This window comes from Cheilinus undulatus, linkage group 14 (genome assembly GCF_018320785.1).
Source record: "Cheilinus undulatus linkage group 14, ASM1832078v1, whole genome shotgun sequence".
NCBI classification, from domain to species: Eukaryota; Metazoa; Chordata; class Actinopteri; order Labriformes; family Labridae; genus Cheilinus; species Cheilinus undulatus.
Window position 1 is genome coordinate 22318822 of NC_054878.1, and position 22004 is coordinate 22340825.

Genomic DNA, 22004 nt, shown 5'->3' on the forward strand with positions numbered 1-22004 from the left:
GTTAAGCATCTTGCTCAAGGACACATCAACATGCACCTGCAAGAGCTGGGGATCAAATCCCCTACCTTCCAGTTGTGAGATTCAACTCCTAATGAGGCGCAAGCCTCCCACCTTGTCAGGTAGAGAAAAACTCATATAATTATCCACCTCACCTGGCCAAATCCATGCATGAATCTGTCAGCGTTGTGGAAGAGTTGAAATATTCTCTAGCAGCTGCCAAAACCAACTCAACGCTGTTGTTGTAGGCCACCTTCAGAGCATAACCTTTACCACGGAAGGACAAGCTGACGGGAACATCCTGGTTGTCCTGGTAAACATTAAAATAAAATTTAAAGAGCAACAATAACAGCAGAAGCAGCATTCAGATTCAGTATGTGTGGTTTAAAGTTTGAAGATCTTAATGTCCAGAGTTGAAAATAGTAAAGTCTGACATCATTTACCTTGGAACAGTGCATGAGCTGCCCTGCTAAGCGTACGTTCTCAACACGGCTGGAGCACAGCAGGGACTCCACAAAGACCTGCAGCAGTCAGAGTGGCGGAGCAGGAGACATAACTCAGAGTTAAAGTGAGCAAAGTTTATAACTTTGTTTGATAAGATGCGCTGCAGAGCTCTGAATATAAGGATACAGGAGTTGGAAACGCACAGCACAGCTCTGCGTGTCATTTTTGGACCAAAGTGTATTTCAAGGTGGGAAATGTGACACTCTGTCACCTTTTATAACAGGTTCTCCTGTGTGAGTGAACATATCTTAGTATAAATCACATTATTTCAGATAATTGAGTTTTGCTGTGTGGTTAGGGTGCGGTACCTGGTGACATGTCTCCGCTTTCAGGCAGGTGTAGACATTTTGCTGCATGTCAAGCAGATCCTGCAGTAGACCTCTCCACACTGTCTCGCTCACAGGTGGATTCCTGCCCACACATAAAATTAATTTTAAGATACTTACGGGATCTTTAGAGATATTTGTGATTTTTTATAGCGCTGTCAAGATTAATGAGATTTATCATGATAAATTAAGATCCACAATTAGTGCACCATTTTTTTAATGCTGATTCATTTCATGCGTTACTGTCCCTTTCAACACACTTTGGTAAAGCGACATCAGCATCTAGGTGATGGCATCAAGGCCATCACTGCTCCTTAATGTCTCAGGAGCAAAAAAATCTCAGAGAGCTCAGTGGACAAGTCAAAAATTCTTCTATGCCTTGTGATATCAAACACTGACCTTTTGACTGTCCCCTTATTTCCTTTTCAATCCATAACAAGTCCCTTTTTCCATGATCAAATCGATGTTAAAATCTGCTTTCTACCTCTAAAAGTAGGCCTGTATCCAAACAAGGAAGGCAATTACCTTAAGTTTAAGACAGCAGAAAAACTGAAATGACACAAGACATTTTCGAATGCAAAAGTGGAATTTTGAAATGTAACTAGTATGATCAAGTACAACCCCTGGAACAGGCCCAAAACACCTACATTTTTGCTTGTTTGTTCAAAAATTGGGGCTTTCCTATTGGGGGTAGGGTTTTGCTCCAAGAGACTTTTTTGGAGATCTTGAGATGAATCTGCTGAACAAATATCATAACTCTAGGTGAAAGTCCCTTTTGAGGCTTTGCACAAAGGGTGGCCCTATTGAGGGAATTCCTGAGGGCCATTTGTGAAACCTTCAGTGCTTAACAAATTTATTAGACCACCTGTCTCAGAGACCATCCAGCATCATGAAGTGCTTTGATGCAGACTCTTTCATTTTCAGTGAGCTCTCCACATTTTGCCATTTCAACAGGAAAGAGGCATTTCAAAATGAATTCACCTTTTTATGCCCAAATTTGAGCCGGCTCACTGGGCTTCTCTGAGAAGTCAGAAATTAATCAAGCATAACATTCAACCACTAAAACTATTTTTTCTGTTCAGGAATGCAAGTAAATAACTATAATTTGACATATTAATCAAGAAATATTAATGTGCTTTACTATTTTTTCAGTTGTTTTGTAAATCAGTAAATTTGAAAATTCATGGATAACAATAAGAATTATATTTTAGCATTAAAAATATAATTTCAGTTAAAGAGTTTCTACATATTGGTGTATTAACCATTGCAGAAACATAAAAAATGATTTTGGTTTTACCAATTTTTACCAGTGCTGTTAATTTAGGGCAGCTGTGGCATAAACCTTATTTTGGGTGGGTAACATTTTAAGGCATGTTAAGAGGGGATGTGATGAAAAAAATAAAAATAAATAACGATGAACCTGACCAATTTCAATAGGGCTCTTGCAACTTTGGTGCTCGGGCCCTAATAAAAGGCATGCGATTAACCAGAGAAATCCTGAGATTAATCATGACCAAAAATTGTAATCTTTTGAAGGCCCTAGTTTCTTAAATGAAATTTATATATCCATACTTGCGGCCAGTGTGGCGGCACAGTTTCACCATGAGTTGGTGGGCTTCTTCTTCGCTGTTCTGGCTGTTCTTCACATATGAAATACGTTTCTGCAGGCCGTGTTTCTCCAGAACCTCTGCCACACTATAAAGGAAAAGCATTAATTAATGCATTCATGTGATAACTAGGGTCATACAGTGGGTAACCATGAAAGTAGTTATGCAAACTCACACAAAACCAGGAAAACTTCTCAAGCATATTCTCTGAGCAAACAAGGAGGAAAGGATGATTGGCAGGGCAGGTTTTTCATGAAGAAAAGCCAAAGAAGAAGTAGAAACAGGGATAAAATAAACTCCCAAAATTCCAAAAGCGAGTGCAAAGGAGCAGAGAGGATGTGTACGCTCTAAGCTGTATTATTTTGGCAGTGGAAAGTCATTTGTAAGCCACAGTGCAGATGGAGAAAGTGTAGACTGCAGAGCAACATGATAAACTGCATGCCAACAAGACAGCAACTCTTTGTGTTAGCATGTGTCTGCGAGCGTGTGAATGCTTGCAGTCTTATATGACCGAGGGAGAGAGTGTGTGTGTATATATGTGTGTTTGTTGCTGTGGGATTAGTGTGACAACCCCCTAGTCTCAACAGGGTCATGCTGCTACAGATGTTCGCCCTCTGCTGCAACTCATTACCATAGTAAACAGGTGCCACGGTGTGTGTATGTGGGAGAGTGAATGTAAGCAAAAATGCAGACAACAAGTCTTGCTATTTACAAGGGAGTGTCTGCATGTTCCCCATGCACATATTAATGTGGCAGCAAGTGGTAGTGGCGGCAGCTGAAAACAGCGTTTATTCTGCGGGCGCTCTGAGAGAAGACACTTTGCATTTACTGCGTGATTCATCTGGGTTAGAGTGTGTGTATGCATGTGAGTCACAATGCTTCAGCACAAAATATACATGAACACACTTCCCAAGCTCCCCAGGGTGTGTTTGTGCATGTTTTTGTGTGTGCCTGCATGTAAATATGTGTGGATATTTGTCTGTAAAAGGCCAACTTTTAGCTCTGACACAGGCTTTCCTCTTGCTGCCTTCTCCTCCCCCTCCTCATCATCATCATCAACATTCCCTTCAGGCCCCTCTTTTCCTTCATCCTCATCCTCCTTCCTTCCTCTTTATCACTTTCTCTGTGTTCGGAAGTTCACCCAGAGGAGAGAGAGACGGAAAATAAGGGAGATGGAGGCAGAGTGAGAGAGACATAGAGGTGATTTTAACCTGTAACAGAGAGAAGGCCTGAGGCTGTTTGAATACCAGGGGACACACTTCCGTCCTTTGATATCATTTGTGTGTTTGTGTGTGCGTTGTGCACATCCATGTCTCCTCTGCCTTTTGGAGTTTTCCATCAGGCCTGTAATTGGGGGAGGGAAGTAATAAGCAATACTAAAAAGTGAACATTTCCCAGCAATGCAGCACTAATCACCAAACTGATGGGCTGCTAACGGCAAAGGAAGGCTGTATGGATGTGAGCTGGAGTGATGCAGTGTTTTGTTCAGTTAAACTTTTAGGAAAAAAGCAACAAATCCTTCTAACTCAGAGCCTGTAGCTAGTTTTCTTCCAAAACTAAGCTCTAATCTGCACGCCCGGCTGAACAGGATGGACAGGAGGAGACAAAGGAGAGGGGTGGGCTGACAGTTGAAAGATGGTGCAAGTGTGTGGACGTACCTGAGATGCTTCTCAAGTTTGTCCACCTGATCGTGGAGGGATGACGTGATGTCCCTGTCTGGTCTGTGGGATGATGAAACACAAACAAAATCACTAGTTATATCATATTCAAGCCATAAAGAGAGGATAAGGAGCATGAAAATCATTGAATTAATTTAGCTTAGAGCCACAATATGTAGAATTTTTGCACTGAAATAACTAAATTAAAGGTACAGTGTGTAAAATGTAGTCAGCATTTAGCTGAACAAACTTGGTCAAATGAAACATAATACTTAAAAGAAAGCCTATCTAAATTTGTGTTTAATCAACTTAATATATATCAGTTGTTTTATTTTTAAAAACTGAAAATAAACCATTCATTCATACATAAGGAGGGCCCTTTCCACGTACTGTCATAATAGACAGAAGGAGCCAAATAACAGGTACGGCATGTTTTTTTAAAATTTCCATTGTGAGCATCACAATCTTGAATCTGTTAGATGATGTTAATATTCCCAATTTCACACACAGTACCTTTAATTTAAAAAAGTGTCTACTCCTGTGTTATATATACATATGTTATATGTATATATATATGTTATATATAGCCAAAAAAATAAGCAAATTTGTGTTTGGTAGATTGTTTCTTTGTCATAACAATGCTTCTTGGCAATAAATTTTAGATCGCTGGAAAGCCCGTTTATTTCCTTTTCAAATGGTGCCACAATTATAAGGAACATGCATTTGTGGGATGAGCAGCAGAGCTGAGTATGTGGGTTGCACCCATAAAAAATAAACCAAATCTTCTCTGCCATTGCAAAACAGCTTATTTTGCTGTTCATATTGATTCTTGTTTTGAGCTTCTGGCACCTGATAGGCACCTGTTATGTCATGCCAAACCCACCCACCCCAGCCCCTAAGTTCCCCACTAGGCACTCCCAGGCTGAGTAGAGACCAGGTTTTTCTCTTATTTTGAGTTGAGCACTCAGTTCATTAAGAACAACATTCCATAAGGTGTTTTAAATAAACAGGAAACAAATGTTTTGGTTTCATTAAGTTTCACATAATGAAGGAGCAAAGCTGTTAAAACGGGCCATCTGGGTTTGCGTTGCAAATACATGCTTTGTGAGAAGCGATGTGAACCCAGAAGGGCACTAATCAGGTTTTTTTTCCCATCACTATTGGAAAGTCATCAATGAAATTCAAACATTAGTTTACTGCAATGATATAGTGCTGTCTGCAAAGGTGGGTGTCTTTTATTTATCTAGCAATGGTTAAGGCCTGTGTTATAGGCTACTCTAGCACAGTGGTTCCCAACTGGTCCAGACTCAGGTCCAGCCATCTGCTCTTAAATGGGGCCCTGTGACCCAGATTTCTGATATTCGTCAACCAGTTGAACCTCAAACAGTACAAAATGTTAAGAAATGAGCATGTTTCAAGAGAGTTTCAAAGACTGTTTGGTGCAGTTTTTTTCACAACCACACATTCACAGCCAACTGAAAGGGCTCCATGACCTATCTTTGGGTCCTGACCCACCAGTTGAGAACAACTGCACTTGCGCAAACAAAACTTTAAAATAAGCCTACTTTCCACATTTACACTAAACTTCTCCTGCTTTACTTTAAGTAATAAGGATTATGAAATAACAAGAAAGGAGGCAGGCTAACAGAAAGTAGCACTATCAGATCCATTTGTGTCGACCAGCCAACAAAGGCAAGCAGAGCAAGGCAAGTTTCTCTTCCATCCTAAAAAAATGCTAGGAGAGCTAGGCAGAGCTGAGCAGCGCTGGTCTCTGCTCGTCATATGCTGTTACTGTTTGAGAGGGGTCTGACTGCAGACCATACATTTCTGATGGCCACTCTCACAGACTGTTCAATTGAGGCACTGTACATTTCAGAGAAGATATGATGTAAATATGATGTAATTTGACCAATCAGTTTTAGATTTTTTTTAATTCAGCTTTATTTATAAACAAATTAAGGCAGTCAAATTCATGAAATAACCATGCTGCAAACATTACAGATGAAGAAACATTTCACAAATAAGACAGAGAAAAAGTTCAGAGGTTTAAACCAGTATTCATTTATATATAGATCTGTTTAAGAGGTAGCTATATGGACAGTGTCCCCCTTATCTAAAGCTGCCATAGCTACGTACTTTACATACTACATAAGCCAATGTAGCTAAGTAAGCTTTTGCATTGCAAGCTTTAGCAAACATATCTAAAGCTAACATAGCAGCATAGCTAAAATTGCTGCCTGGTAAGCTTAGCTTCAGCTAGGTTAGCTAAATTAGATATGATCCCTACATAGCTTCATTAGCTACGTAGCTACACTAACAAAGTTAGCTTCAGCAACTTGAACTTTAGGAAACGTAGCTTTAGCAAACGTAGCAAAAACCAGCTTAGCTATATACATAACACATCTAAATAGCTTAAAAAGCTGCTTGTGAGCTAAGCTCTCTTGGTTGGCTTACGCAGAATCATTACCTATGTAGCTACGTTATCTATGGCAAAGTTAGCTTTGGCAACATGAGCTTTAGCAAACATAGCTAAAGCTAACTTAGCTGTGTAAATAATGTAGATACAAAGCTTTATGTACCTGCTTTGGGAGCTTAGCTTTAGCTATGTTAGTTAAGCAGCTAAGCTAGCTGTGTCGGTTTTGCAGGTCAGGTTTTAGACTTTTACTTTTGGTATCCAAACTGTTACCTAACCCTAAATAGAAGTTTAATCTGATTTTTTTCAATCGTTTTAGCTTGTACTTCCAGTCTGACATATACGGTGTCTTAAATGAATGGTCTGTGAAAGTGCCTGTAAGAGATGAACAGTCTGCAACCAGACTGTCCTGATTTGTCTTGATTAAGGGCCCCCTGGTGGTTGAATTTTAAAAAATTGTGTGTTAAAGAGTGTGTGTATTTAGGCTAGTACATCACACATAAATGGCTGATTGTGTGGGTGTGTGTGTGCAGCCCACCACTGTGAGGTTGTTCTGATTCCCCACTAAAAATAAAACCCCATGATGCTTTGCCCTGAGGCAAAGGATTCTGGGTCAGGCTGGCCTGTCCCCCCAGAAGAGAACTGACCCTGATTGAACAACCTTCTGTGTATATGTGCATCAGTGTCTAAGAGATTGTGTACAGCATTTTCCATTTTTAAACACACAAAATCTCCTTCTATCAATCCATTTCTCTACACCCTCATCCACTTTTCTGACCGTCTCTGCTGCTCCACCTCCTGCTCGTCCTCTTTTTAATATCCTTTTCTCCCCTATTCAATGTCTCTCCCTCCCATACCATCTAATCCCCCTGCCCATTTCCCCGTTTTCCACTCTCTAAGGGTGAACATGCATTACATTCTTCTGAGCAGATTGAGACCTAATTAAGCTGTCTCACCCAAAAAAAAAAAAAAAAAAAAATCTGAAAATTGGGTTGAAACTATTAAGTCATGGGCTTCTCCTCTAGCTCGCAAATCTGTAATATTCTACGCTAGGATGGCAATTTTGAAGCTTAGTAAGCCAGAGAAATCACTCCTGGGAGAAATGTGAAGCTGAAGGCCTTGCAGCATTGCTAATCCAACCACTGCAGAAAGGAAGGCTGCCTGAAAAAGTAAAATACTGCTTGGAGAGTAACATGTATGAATACTACATACATTCACATTTTTATACAGCAAGATCCTGCTTTAAGCAGTTAAAACCTCCATTTCTATGTGGTAGTATTAAAGGATGATTAAGAGAATATTTTAGTTTTGTGCAGCCTCTTCAGCTGTGACTTAGGAAACATATCTTGCAGTCTCACATGCTGTTACTGCCACAAATGAGTCAGTAAATGTGCTCAGTGAGATAAATTGCACTCCACTGCTTGAATTGAATCAGATCACCTCATTTAGCGCATTTTCACCTCCATCTCCTCTCCTGCATTTTTCACCTAGAAGCGCTTCATCTATCAGAACATGAAGCAGAACAGGATTGGTGCCGGACTTATACCTTCAGTGAATAATAGTTAGGTTATTTTTTGTGCAGCTACATTGAAGTCAGTGCTTTCAAGTGGATATCAGTTTAGTTTGTTTTTTTCTGTTGAAGGTGATGAGGAGAAGATCTGTGGATAATTCAGAGTAACTACATTTTTTTCATAAAACCATAATACTGCTGAAGTCAAAATCTAATTTTCTTATCTTTTGTGCCCATTCATGATACTGGAATGGTGTGAAAGTAAAATTCTTTAAGATAGAGAACTTTCAAACCACACCAAATTAAACAAAAATGCTACAGACCTTGACAAAAATAATCTTTTTTAGCTAGCTTAACTCTGAAGTTAAACAGCACTTCATAAATATCTCACTGGGGCAAGATTTTAAGACACACATGCATACGTTACATTGTGGAGTCATACAAGGTTCCATTCTAGGTCCTTTCTCAATCACTTTTATCATGCTACTCAGGAGCAAATCTCAAAAAGGCATGGCAAAAAATTTTATTGCAACATAGATGACATACAGTACAACTCTATGTCCAGTAAAATCTGGCACCACTGATCTTGCCATACCATGTCTGTCCAGTACAAATTAAAAGTTGAATGTCAAATTTTTTTCCAAAGCTCAAATCAGTGACTTTAACTCTGAAATTCTCATTGTAACACCCTCTGGTCCCATCACTAGCTACATCAATAATCTGTCCCCCAGTCTGGGTGTCCCATCTAATAATACAAAGAGACCAACAACTTAGGGGTCATTTTTTAATAGAGTCAAGTGCTGGACAATTAACAGAGTTTCAATTTCAATTACTATTTGGGCTTTTTTCACAATCATGAAAATAGAAAATAAACAATTACTGTGCCACATATTACACTTATTTTGCCCATGGGTTTACTTATTTGACAAATGTGTTATTTCAGACATTAAAGAAATAATTTTACTTTCTCCATTGTTATTGGGTGCCATTATTCAACCTATGTATGCTTTTCACTCATTTATATTCAGTGATTGCTTTTTTTCAAACTGTTAAGAGTACTGAAGCTCCATAAATATAGGTAATGCAGGCCATATAAAGCCAATGCATAATAGTGTTTATTAATCATGATCTCAACATCAATCAAAATAATCATACTAATTATTTTTGCCAGAATCGAGCAAGTATAAATCTCATCCATATAATTTATCCATATAAATTTACACAAAGACCAGTTGTGTTAGAATGAGAGCTTTTACTAGTGGTTTGAAGTGGTAACAAACTTTAGACTATACTGAAGACTGACACCTCCACAAAGTATGTCGCAAGAGTGAATGGCTGAAGTACAAGACTAGACTGCCTTTCAGTGGATAATTAAACTGGAGATGTGAGTCGGAAATAGCGTAATTCAACAGGAAAATAGCGTGACAAAAAGCCTACTTAACACAAATGTCACTTACTCCATCAAAAGGCTGAGTCACTTCGAGAGCACTCACAAACAGAGAAACTAGTAAAGATCAGACTGAAAGAGGTGTTTCTCTGTTTTCAGGCAGTGATGTTAAAGTATGCTAAAGCCTAGATGTCCATGTAGCTCTCCTCCTTAATACCTTTTTGTTTATTTTTTCATTAAAATGTCAAAATATTTCATCAGACGTATAATTAATGGACAGTTACACAAAGAGGGATCCTACTTCTGTTTTCAACATGTCATCTGGTTAGAAGTCATCAGTAATCAGGGTCATGTCTCAAATAGAGACACTCGTGCACATTTGGCCCATTCAATGCTTCTGTTGCACACGAGACATTAGAAATGAAAATTCTGTTTAACACTGCATAAAATCATTTGCAGGTACAGAGCTTAACAAATTTATTAGACCACCTGTCATATTTGTCTCAAAGACCATCCAGCATCACGAAGTGCTTTAATGCGGACTCTTTCATTTTCAGTGAGTTCTAGACGTTTTACTATTTTGAACAGGAATGAAGGATTTCAAACTGAATTCACCCAAATTTGAGCCAGTTCACTGTGTTTCTCTTAGAAGTCAGAAATTAATCGAGCATAACTTTCAACCACCAAAACGAATTTTTCTGTTCAGGAATGCAAGTAAATAACTATAATTTGACATATTAATCAAGAAATATTAATGTGCTTTACTATTTTTTCGTTTTTTTTTGTAAATCAGAAAATGTAAAAATTCACGGATAACAATAGTAATTATATTTTAGCATTAAAAATATCATTTGGGTTAAAGAGCTTCTACATATTGTTGAATTAACCATTGCAGAAACATACAAAAATGATTCTGGTAATTACCAATGCTGTTAATTTAGGGCAGTTATGGCATAAATCTTACTTTGGTTAAGGTTAGGGTGGTCTAATAAATTTGTTAAGCACTGTATCTAAAACTGACATTTTTGTCATTAAAATGTGGACTTAACAAATTATTGTTGGGCATTTGCAGATAGATGTATTTATTTAGCACTGGCATCAAGTAAGAAACATGTCCCGTTTGCCCTCTGGGCTAAGGTGGGACAGTGATATCAGATGAAAAGATCTACAGTAGCTTTTAGCTTTTTAGTGTTAGGTAGCTAGTCTATAGAGCAAAAGGTCTATAGTGACTTAACTGGGTTTCCATTACAGTTTTTCGCAAAATAAAAAGGATTTTTCTTAAATTTTGACTGAGTACACTTGCGCTTTGAATGTGTTTCCATTGAAGGGAGTTTTGGGCATGAGCCTCACAATTCTTGTAAGATCTCATCTCATGTGACTCCGCTGCAAGGAAGCTGGACACTCAAAATCTGTTGTTTGTCGGTACGGTTATTATCCCATCTACAGCAGTTGCCTTGACAATTTTAAACAAAAGACAAAGGCAACGGATGATAGTTAAAAGGCAGAGTTTAGATGTATGGCAAAACCACGTATAAGGGTATAAGAACGATGTTAAGAAAAGTCTTATCTCCTCTTCTGTCCACACGTACCGTGCCATGTTGTCTCGGAGTCATGTGACACTGTAGGTTACGTGCTGTGACTTGTAAATGCTAAAAAAGTGTTTCAATTGCACTTTTGCGGTTTATTTCTATATCAAAATGTCTGAAAAACCTCCTCATGAGAACGTAGGGATATTTGAGAGGTTTATCAAAATTCAGGTGTTTCCATTACCAGTTTTTTTATTGTACTGATTAGATTTTGTGCATTTCTAATGGAAACACAGTTATTGATAGTTAGCCAGCTAGCCAATTTGAGTAAAACCAACATTCAAAGGCTTATCACTGACTGTTTGATGAAAAGCAAAACTAAGACTAGAAAAGCACTCGGAAGGACGCAGACCTCCACCATTAGCCCTATCTCCCAATAGCAAAGAATCCTTTAAAAAATTCCTGGGTCCAGACGGTGATCCGGATCGCTCCCAAAATCTAATCAGTTCCTCCTTATGCCATTTCTGACATTTCCTGAAAATTTCATCAAAATCCGTCCAAAACTTTTTGAGTTATGGGGCTAGCAAACTAACAAACCCTGCCGATCACATAACCTCCTTGGTGGAGGTAAAAAGCCCTATCTTGTGGAACAAAATCGTGCACTTCTGATGTGGAAGGCTAGTTATCTAGCCTTGAAAATGTTAGCTTTAGAGTTGCATAACATTCACACAACTATAAAAGGGCTAATTATCATCATTTGATGTGATATAAACTTTACTTAGCTAAGCTAGTTAGATAGCTAGCTAGCTGGTATCAATTCAAATATTCATAAAGAACTTTTCTCTGAATTTATTTTGCAATTAGGTTATATAAAGCCTGAAAATGTTTGCTTAACAATCACACAACAGTAAAATAAAAAAAAAAAAAGTACAACTGTCTAAGGTGATATCACAGATTTCACTTAACTTAGCTACTTTTAGTGTAAGCTAGCTTGCTAATGTCAAACAAACTTAGATTTTTATTCACAACTTTTAGCTGACATAAAGTGAAAAGAATATTTGTGATTTTGTAAGCGAGTCTTGGAAAAGTATGACAAAAGCTGTTGAGAATACATGGTTATTTAGTTCTTGTTAATGAAGGTAAAAAGAGGTTAGTAATTCAACTAAACTTTGAACCTCAGTGTCTACAGTATATGAAATGAGAAGTAGCTGATTCATTTCGGATTATCTTGAGCCGCATAACTTAAACATTAATTGCTCGCATGAGACTCATTCAATGTAGCACAATAAAGCCATTACGTTGAGTTTTAGTGCAGTTATGCCCAGCTATGAATGTAAGCAAGCTATGTGAGACCGTTGAAAAGGGCACAAGATACCATTGTTAAAAAGTATGGCAGCCATATTGCAGCTAACTGCCAAGGAAAAAGGGAAACTCTCCTTAAGGTAGTGGTTCAATTTTCCAATTAAGGTGCACACAGGATGAATAATCCATCTAAGAAAGAGTCATTTTAATTCATTCTAACTACATGCTACAGGTCCATTTTTATCAACAATTTGCTCTTTTGTACTCTCACTTCCTTCCTTTTAGTCTTTCATTATCGCTCACTCTTTTCTAGATGCACTGCGTACCCACACGCTCTCATGGGAGACTTAAAGGACGGGCCCTCTTGCCGTATGAAATAAATTGTGTTACAGAAGAGGTGGGGGGGAGGGAGCACTGAGACAGTAATAGCAGGAGGTGGAAAACACTGTATGGACTATAGCTGGGCTAACTGATGGCTCCTTGGAGGAAGAGTGAAGAGAGAGAGAAGGGGGAGGTAAAGAAAGGTTAAGACAGGAGTGAAGGTGATAGTTTGGTTTATGAGAAGTCCTAGGAGGGGGGAATAAAGGTGGAAGGAAGGGAACGCAGCAGGAGGGATGTGTTTTAGTGGATTGTTTTTCCATCTTTATATCTGGGCTTTACAATCTAAATATAAAGTCTCTGATATGTGTGCGTGTTTTTGTGTCTGACCCATAGCCCCTCTGCGGCAGACACTCCAGGATGTCATAACACAAGCTGAGCTGGTCGTCTCTCTCGCAGCCGTAAATGCACTCCAGAGCCACGGCCATCAGCTGGTCTGGGTCCCCGATGATCTTCTGCTGGCACTGGAGTAGAAGAGAGAAGGGGAGAGGTGAGAGTGTACTTAAAGGCCTCACTGACCCTGGAGTCTGTGCACATACACACCACTACTATATTTTCTTTCCCTTTGAGTGTTTGTGTGTGTGGTGGATGATTTCTAATAGCCAGGAGACCTGCCCTTGGCTGTGCCCTTATGGGGTCATAAATATAACATTTACAGCACAGGTACACGACACTGGCCCTGACATGGCAAAAAGGGCTAGCATGTGTGCGTGTGTTATGGTCATCCAACTGTGACGCTCCCCCCGGTCATTGCTTTGTGCGTTTGAACACTTACGTCAGGTTTGGAGTGCTGGAAGATGATGAGGGGCAGGGTGAGGTCTCGCTCTGCCAGACTGACCAGGTACTCTCTGAGCAGAGACTCAGCAGCACCCTCTTTCTGTCCCTCACATCGGTGCAGGAAGGGCACCATCCACTGGAAGGCATCTTTCACATAACGCTCGGTGCTGGACTGGAGGAGGAAAGATATTTACGTTAAGACAAGGTTCATTTTTTAACAATGGATGAGAAAGGTGTTTCAGACACCAGAAGGTTACTTAAAACCTAGGATTAAGGCAAGGTTATGGTAGTTTAAATTTCTAATGTGAGGGTATTATATTTAGTCCTGTCTTTTAACTCCTGATTTAAGTTTATTTTAAACAATGTTTTTGTTCTTCCCAGTCTGCCAGATAAATTCAGTATATACATTTTAAAAAGACTTAGTTATAGTTTTTATAATTTGAAATTGGAATGTTTTGTGAAATTTTTTATTATTCAAGTTTACTGTATTTTATTTTATCTTACGTAATAAGCCATCTACAAAACCAACTACAAAAGACAAACCACATGTCAACCTGCATGTGTACAAAAAAAGGTTGATTTTCTCTATGTTTTTTTAAATTTTAGTTATTTTTATAAGGATAAAGCTACGTTTTTATTTTTGGTTTCAGTTAACTTGAATGTTTTTGACAACCCTGTTCTTTGTAGGGTTGTTGAATTTGTTGTCATTACTCATAAACGTTAGATAAGGTTTCTTTGCTGGTCAGTAGTTAACACCAAAGCTGATGGCCAGTGTTTTTTTTACCTTCGCCTAGGAGGTTATGTGATCGGGGTGGTTTGTTTGTTTGTTTGTTCATTTGTTAGCAACATAACTCAAAAAGTCATGGACGGATCTTGATGAAATTTTCAGGAAATATCAGAATTGGTAAGGAAGAACTGATTAGATTTTGGGAGAGATCCGGATCACCATATGGATCCAGGAATTTTTTTAAGGATCCTGTCCTATTGGGAGATAGGGCTTCGCTGTTACCACTTTACACCAGGAGATGGCGGACATGAGTAACTTATCCAAAGTTTTGGAATTTATAGAGTTTGAAAGACGCATGCCCAGTCGAGGAGACGAGTCGGAGCATAACAGAGAGAAAGACAGCGAACTGTAGCAAGAATACTCACAATGCTGGGAGGAATAGAGGAATATTCACCCTCTGCCATGACTTTCACACGTAGCAAAGCCAATGCTTTGCTTTGCCGTGTCTCCAGCCCCCTACATGGAGGGAGTGATCGGTGAATTAGATTTTGGGAGTGATCTGGATCACCATCTGGATCCAGGAATGTTTTTAAAGGATTCTTCACTATTGGTAGATAGGGCTAATGGCGGAGGTCTGTGCTCTCTAAGTGCTTTTCTAGTTTAACTCTGTGATCTCTCTGATAACAGAGTACAAATAATTATTTTAAAAAGGCAGACCTTTAACAGTTATTTCTTACTCTGATTGATCTCAGATCTACTTTATATGGCTGGCATTAGAACAGAATCTCCTATCCCCAAAATCACCACTTTTAAGGGAATGAAAAAAAACAGTGTATTTCTTAAAATAATTAAATGCTAAATGGTCATAGTCAGCATCTTTAAGACACTTTTTCTTGCTTTAAAATTTGTTTAAAACCACCAACAAGTGTAAAGGGTGACCAATAGCACTAATTTATAGAAAAAAAAATCAAAATCATAAAAAATTGAGATATAAGGTTTTGGCCTGATGCCAGTGATATGTGCAATGCAACCCTATCCATCTGGTTCCTCTTGTGTGGTGGTAATTTTGAACATTGTCACGCACTATTTTAAATGACGTCAAATAAAGGACTACCAGCTCCTACATTTTGAAACTATTTCATGTACGTCCGCACACTGTACAGCTCATTCATTGTTCTCTTTGTGCGTTTTTTCATTCTATTTTATTTTCAAGTTGAATACATAATTGTATTCTATTAATTGTTTCTAGTCAGTATAAATGTACTTGGCAAAAATCTGTTTCTGATTCTAATAGGAAAAATAATGTGAGGATTATTCTGATATCTATTCACAAGCTAAACATTGGAGTTCTCTTTATTCTCCCCACTCCATTTACATACAGTTCTTTCTATTGATTCTTAATGTGGATATTAATTTGAAGAACAATTATAACAACCTTGAACTTCTGTTAAATTAGATATCCATTAAGTTTGCTTAAGCTAAGCCCTTTTTTACATAGGGCCACGTAGATTAGATTTTTTCCCCTTAATAAAATAAAATTATCATTTGGAAACTGCATTATGTATTTACTTGGGTTGTCGTTTTAAGTTATCAAAATTGGTTTGATGATCCGAAGCATTTAAGTTTGATAAATATGCAAAAAAATCAGGAATCAGAAGGGGGGAAAATACCAGACTGCGGTTACACACTTGATGAAATTAAGTGACATAAGGAGCCACTTGGCAAATCACCCTGAAAAGATTTGTAAAGATGTGAGGAGCAGAGTCCAGCCAGGTCAAAAGACTCTAAAGGAAGAGTTCACAATCCCCACAACAGCGCAAGGGCTCAACAGATCACAAGGTGTGTCTGTGAATATATTGCCAAAGACCTACAGCTGTTTTTAGTGATGGACAACAAAGGTTTTAGAAGGTTAGCATGGTGGAGCCACAGTATATATATATATATATTTTTTAAGCCTTCAATAATTTCAGCTAAAAACTGAGAGTCAAAATAGCCCAGATATTCATAACCCAGTGGTCATGAAATAAAGAACGTCGTGTTATGTGACAAGATGTTTGGTTTGAAAAAAACAAAAGGATTCACTTTTTGTTTGCAAGTTGGAAAATAATCCAGCCTAGACGCACAACTTGTAGGAGCATTTCCTTGTTCTTATGTGCAGATTGTTTTTCTCGGTTGAATGCTTTTAGAACAGCTTAAAGTAATTTCAACTGCATTTACACAAAACCCCGCCATGCAATTAGACCTTAACCTGAACTACAATAGCTCCAGTATGTGGGCTGCGCTGTGATTTGTGCTGATGCTTTTCGAGTTCAGACAGGGCCTCACACACACCTTGCGGCAGCTCTGACTCAGGATATAGAGATAGGGGGAGAGCATCCATGAGAAAAATGGGATTTAAAGCACATTCAGATGCAAAGATGCACACCCACACAAACATTTTATTTGCTGTATGGTGTCTCTGATAAAGAAAGACATCAGACGCAGGGAGAGATTTAATCTAGGCAAGTTTGGTTAACATTCTCAGACACATGCATATACACACCCACATAGCGCCCAAAGGGAGTACCAGTCAAACAGCATGTGTTAGAGCAGTCAACAACATTTGCTGGCTGCCTGCCTCCATGGCGGATACTCCTGGCAGCAGTCCTCACAGGCTGAAGCTGGCAGTTATTAGCTACAATTTAGAGGACAGCTCATATTATGTTCTCAAAGGGGACTTGTAAGTGTGGTACCTGAAATCGACTAGCTTTCATAACTCTGTCCCTGCTGTTGGATGGAAGTATTTACTGTCAAGAGTCAACTATTTCAGGAATTCAAGTGAATTTCTGTGGGACTGTTATTAAAGAGGTTCAAACTGCATTTATTTTGTTTGCTTTGTTGATTTTCATGTTGTAATTAGCAAAGACTGTGCTGTATGAGCTACTGTCAGGGACAAAACTAAACACAATGTGGGGTTCTCAATTTAAATGTAAATGCAGCACTCTACATACTTTTAACAACAAAAAGTGCAGGGAAATACAAACTTAATGTAATGGAAAGTAGAGTAAGCAATGTTTTCTTAGCGGAGGATGCATTGTAAAAGCAGCATACTGTAAATGTATTCATTTCTAAATGTTGCTTGGTTTGAGCACTGGAATTAGTTTAAAAAATGTCTTTTAAGCCATTTAACTATCCAAAACTATTTTCAGTTTTAGTTCTGACAGAGCAGGGAGGAAAGGTTTCTTTTTTTACACCTAACAGGACAATCTGTCATATGTGGATCATTTTGGTGCCATTGGTCCCATTTTGAGAAAAACACATCCATCATCATAATTTAACCTAATACCAATTCTAAAGCATTAAACATTCTAAAACATGTTATCATGAGTGAAAATCTGAAATGTGAAGGGGGAAATTATGCACTGTGCTTACTGGCTGCTTACATTTTTCATGAGCAGGTGGAGCTTGTCGATGTCACTTTGTTGCTGCAAATCTTTCAGTGTCACACTCAATTCACATGAGGTCTCATACACCAGCGTTTCCATGGTGACCAAGTCATCACACAAGAACTCGAGACCCGGGATCTCCCGCTCCTTTCCCAGCCGCACCAGAGACAGCGCACAGTCCACCTGAGAGACGCATAGAATTACAATAAGAGATGGGAAAAGTACGAGAGAATAAAACAATAGTTAAAGTTATTAAGTCTCATCAGTCAATGTGAAATGTTTAATACTATCAGCCAAATCTCTGGTTTCAACAACAGGTCCTCTGAGGCTACAATGGATATCTTAAAAGCATGGTAAACATGTAGAATAATCAACAGCATTTAAACTAGTTCAGAAGAGGATAAAAAGAAGGAAAATATACAGAGCATAAATCAAAGTTTGAAATGCACAATGTGTAAAATTCACCACCAAGGGGCTCCCTCCCAAAACAATAACAATTGATAGCTTCAACCCATCCAGATACTTTGCCCAAACGATGACGGCCCCGCCCCTTTCTGGGTAAAAACATTCAATCAAAACGCATAGAGGTAAATGGGAATGGTTAGGTCATTATTGATTTAAAAGCATAAAATACAACAACAAAGTGCGTTATGAATACAAATATGACATTTTAGAATAATGATCGGCATCTTTAAAATCATAAAACAAAGTTTTAGGTGAATATGAGTGTCTGCTCAGACTGTCTCAGTCACACTGGACTAACCATCCCATTATGACTTTTAAGTCACCATAAACAGACATCACATACCTTGTGAATGTATTTTAACCTTGTTAAATGAGTTGATTCTCATATTTTAAAACATTATTAATATGCTGGTAGATATGTTAAAAATCTGTTTAAAGGTAGGCGGATGACAGCTTCAGTTGTTACAGAGCAATCACTAGCTTAAAGTCATTAGAAAATCACAGTTATTTGGGCACTATAATCTTTTCTGGTTTCAGCCCAAAGACACAGAGCTCTTCTTTTACTCTCTTCTGTCAATTTTGGATGAAAAACTATGTGGGAAATTATGGATTTTTAATTATTTGATGCTCAAAACGCAACGCAATAGCATTTGGTTGCTTTGCTAGTGCAGTTTCCCTCTCTACTGCCACTCAGACACGGAGCATGTTTTTACCGTAGAGGGCAGGAAGTGACATTGCAATATTTCTATCAATATGAGAAGTATAGACCAGCTCTGGCCAGCCCTCCTCTGAATTGAAGACTCTGTTCAATAGAAACGTCACCTCATGAGGTGTATTTACTAAACAGAAAACCAGTGTTTTGTGTTTATTTATAAATTCCCCATAGTTAAGGAGAAATGCACTCAAAAAGGCACTTCCTGGTTGCACTGGAAGCGATCATGTGCTCTCGTGTTGCTTCCAGTGCACATGCACATTCTGGGACTGCTGATACCCTAAGACCTCATTTAAACAATATAGATATAAAATATGAATGGTCTTTTTGAAATTACTGTGGCTATTTCAGTGCAGAAATTCTACATAATATATCTTTGACTGATACTGAATAAACTGTTTCAATTTAATGGTTACAACACCTGCATTCATAGCTGCATCTGTACAGTAATTACCAGTGAGTTGTGGGTTTCATCAGGTTAAATTTACTACAGCATCAAGTAAAGAGAGTATTTAAAGGAGCAGCAACAAAACGTGTTAATCTTTTTGGAAAACTGAGGTTTTCTGGTATCTGTAATATTGTATCTGATTTATGTTTTTTAAATACCTGCCTTAGGACAACAAATGAAATTGAGCGACTATACTAATTCTAACACATTTACATCGACATGTATTGCTAATATGTTAAGCTGAACACCACTCACATCCTTGAGGATGATTCAAATCTGGTGGGTCAACTTTCCAAGTATGAAAACCCAGAATTTGGGATAAATGCAGTTAAATCATCCCTGAGAAGTTCACAAATGTTTATACATAAAACACAAGTTGGTAAAACATAATGCTTAAACCTCCATCATAGGTTGTTGACACTGAGGAGGGAAAAAGAGGCCCAGGGGATCAAATCAGACGGATTAAACCTCTGGGGAATATAGATGTTCCATTCTGTTCATTTAAAGGTATTACACAAGATATATGACGACCTTAACCTACTACTGGTTTAATGCCCAGTCATAAGCGAATTCATTAGGGTTCATGCTCTGGTTACTGCATGCATCTGTTTCAAAATAAATTGCAATCCATTCAACAGCCTTACAACTATTTTACAAAAAGTCAACCTTGGGGAGGAAGTAGAGAGGTGAAATCACTGTAAGTCTTACTGCATAGATGTTGACATGATTTAGTGAATGACTGAAAGTTTTTTTCTTGCTACTGGCAGTAAAGCTGAGGTCACAGGATCAATAATTCCACTGCATAAATCCAGTGTGGTTATTGAAAATTGGCAGTAACTTTCATGGCAATTCATCCAAAGGTTCTTTATATTTCACTCTGAGCCACAGATACCACCCTGAGAGTGGCATTGAGGAAAAGTTACCTCACGAGTCAATATGCTTCATTCTCTGGTAATCATGTTAGATTCAACCAAGTTATGGAAAACCATAAAATGGTAAACCTACATGCTGTCCACAAATTGTATCTTACTAAAAATCTGCAGCAATTGATACGAAAAACAAAGTACACAAAGTTACAAGGCAAACTGGGGGAGAGAGCTACAATGGCCTTGCACCACCATCAGGAAAAACAACAAACCCATGAGACAAAAATGAACTATAAATAACTGACAGAATACACAAAACAGAACCCATAAACACACTAATTAATTAGTCGATTCATAGTCAAGGCTGTACAGCAGCAGCTATTGAATTACAGAGTTATATAAGAGCTATGAGTCACTCAAAATTTATCCCAGTGACTGTGGTAAAATAAGATGACTAGAATCCACTTTCTGCGAAACTCGGCCTCTTTCCCTTTCATGGTGCATTTTATCTTTTATAGCATGATATGCTCCAGCCACCTGGCATGTGAAGTAAGCTTTGGATTTTTCAAGTGGCAGATAGCCATCATGTGAAGCCAACAAAATTATAAAAATCTATGGACCAGATAGCGTGCTTTGGTTCTACTCTAAAAATGACAGTCAGAAGATCTGGTTCAAAAAGTATGTTGAAGGCCCTACCTACGCATATCTAAGATAAGATGGCACATTGCTGCCATAATTTACACAAATTTAGCTTAAATTCATTCATTAAAGCCTTACAAAATAGACCTAAGCATGCCTTTCTTACCAAAAACTATTGTATAAACTTTTCTCTGAGTGTCATCATATTTTTTTCTATATAAGCAAATCTAATCATACTAACCTTAGAGCAGTCAGAGCCTTGCACCTCCCATGAGATTTTTGACAACCCCTAGGGGTGCCTGGACTCAAGGTTGGGAACCAATGTTGTAGCCTACACTTGGGGATTTGAGAGACTGCAATTGCCAGAAAGCATCCAAACAAGGGCAGAGCAGAAACACGAGTTGAAGTGGCTGGGGCGGCTTTACTTTTATCACAAGGCTAGTCTAAATTTGGGCAGATGGTAGTAGATGGTGTCTCTCATCTTCTTCTTGAAATTTGCTCAGACAGTTTCTATGGGGTACAGGTCAGACCAGCTGGGTGGCCAATCAAACACAGTAATACCACAGTCAACAAAGCAGTTTCTGGTAGTTTTGGCTTCACTGTGAGCAAGTCCTGCTGCGGAAGGAAATTAGTATCTCCATAAATCTTCTCAGCAGATGGAAACATGAAGTGCTATGAAATCTCCTGGTAGACGGCTGACAGCGTTGGCTCTAGACTTGATAAAGCACAGTGGGTCAACACCATCAGATGACATGGCGCCCCAAACCATCACTGATTGTCAGCACCTTGGATTCTTTGCCTCTCAGATCTTCCTCCAGACTCTTGGGACCAATGAGCATTAGTTCTTTTTTTCCCTCGCCCAGGAGAGACGCTTATAACACTGTCTGTGGTTCAGGAGTGGATTGACACCAGAAACATGACATTTGTTGTCCATTTACTGGACCTGTCTTGTAATGGCTCTTGATCCACTGATTCCAGCCTCAGGTCACTCCTTGTGAAGCTCCTCTAAGTTCTTGAATCTTCTTTGTTTGACAGGCTCTTGAAGGCTGAGCTCATTGCTGTTGCTTGTGCACCTTTTCTTATCACAATTTTCTCTTCCAGTCAATTTTCTATAAATCTGCTTTGATACAGCCTCTGAGAACAGCCTGCCCTTCAAGCAATGACCTTCTGCAGCTTACCCTCCTTGTGAAGGGTGTCAGTGATTGTCTTCTGGACATTTTTCCCGTCAGCAATCTTCCCCATGATTGTGACTGTGTGTACTGAACCAAAGTGAGAAAATGAAGGCTCATAAAACCCTTTGCAAATTGAACTTTTTCACAATATTGTAATATTTTGAG

General features: G+C 38.6%; 1 protein-coding gene across 1 annotated transcript in view; it reads right to left on the reverse strand.

The window, feature by feature from the left end:
- nbas (NBAS subunit of NRZ tethering complex) overlaps window positions 1-22004 on the reverse strand; it is a 313145-nt gene that overhangs the window by 212336 nt on the left and 78805 nt on the right. The window contains exons 24-31 of the mRNA XM_041805537.1: window positions 17535-17720; window positions 13384-13557; window positions 12939-13072; window positions 4093-4155; window positions 2400-2522; window positions 810-912; window positions 441-518; window positions 153-307 (exon numbers count right to left, since the gene is read on the reverse strand). Of these exons, the coding sequence (XP_041661471.1) occupies window positions 153-307; window positions 441-518; window positions 810-912; window positions 2400-2522; window positions 4093-4155; window positions 12939-13072; window positions 13384-13557; window positions 17535-17720 (1016 nt within the window). The remainder of the gene's footprint in view (window positions 1-152; window positions 308-440; window positions 519-809; window positions 913-2399; window positions 2523-4092; window positions 4156-12938; window positions 13073-13383; window positions 13558-17534; window positions 17721-22004) is intronic.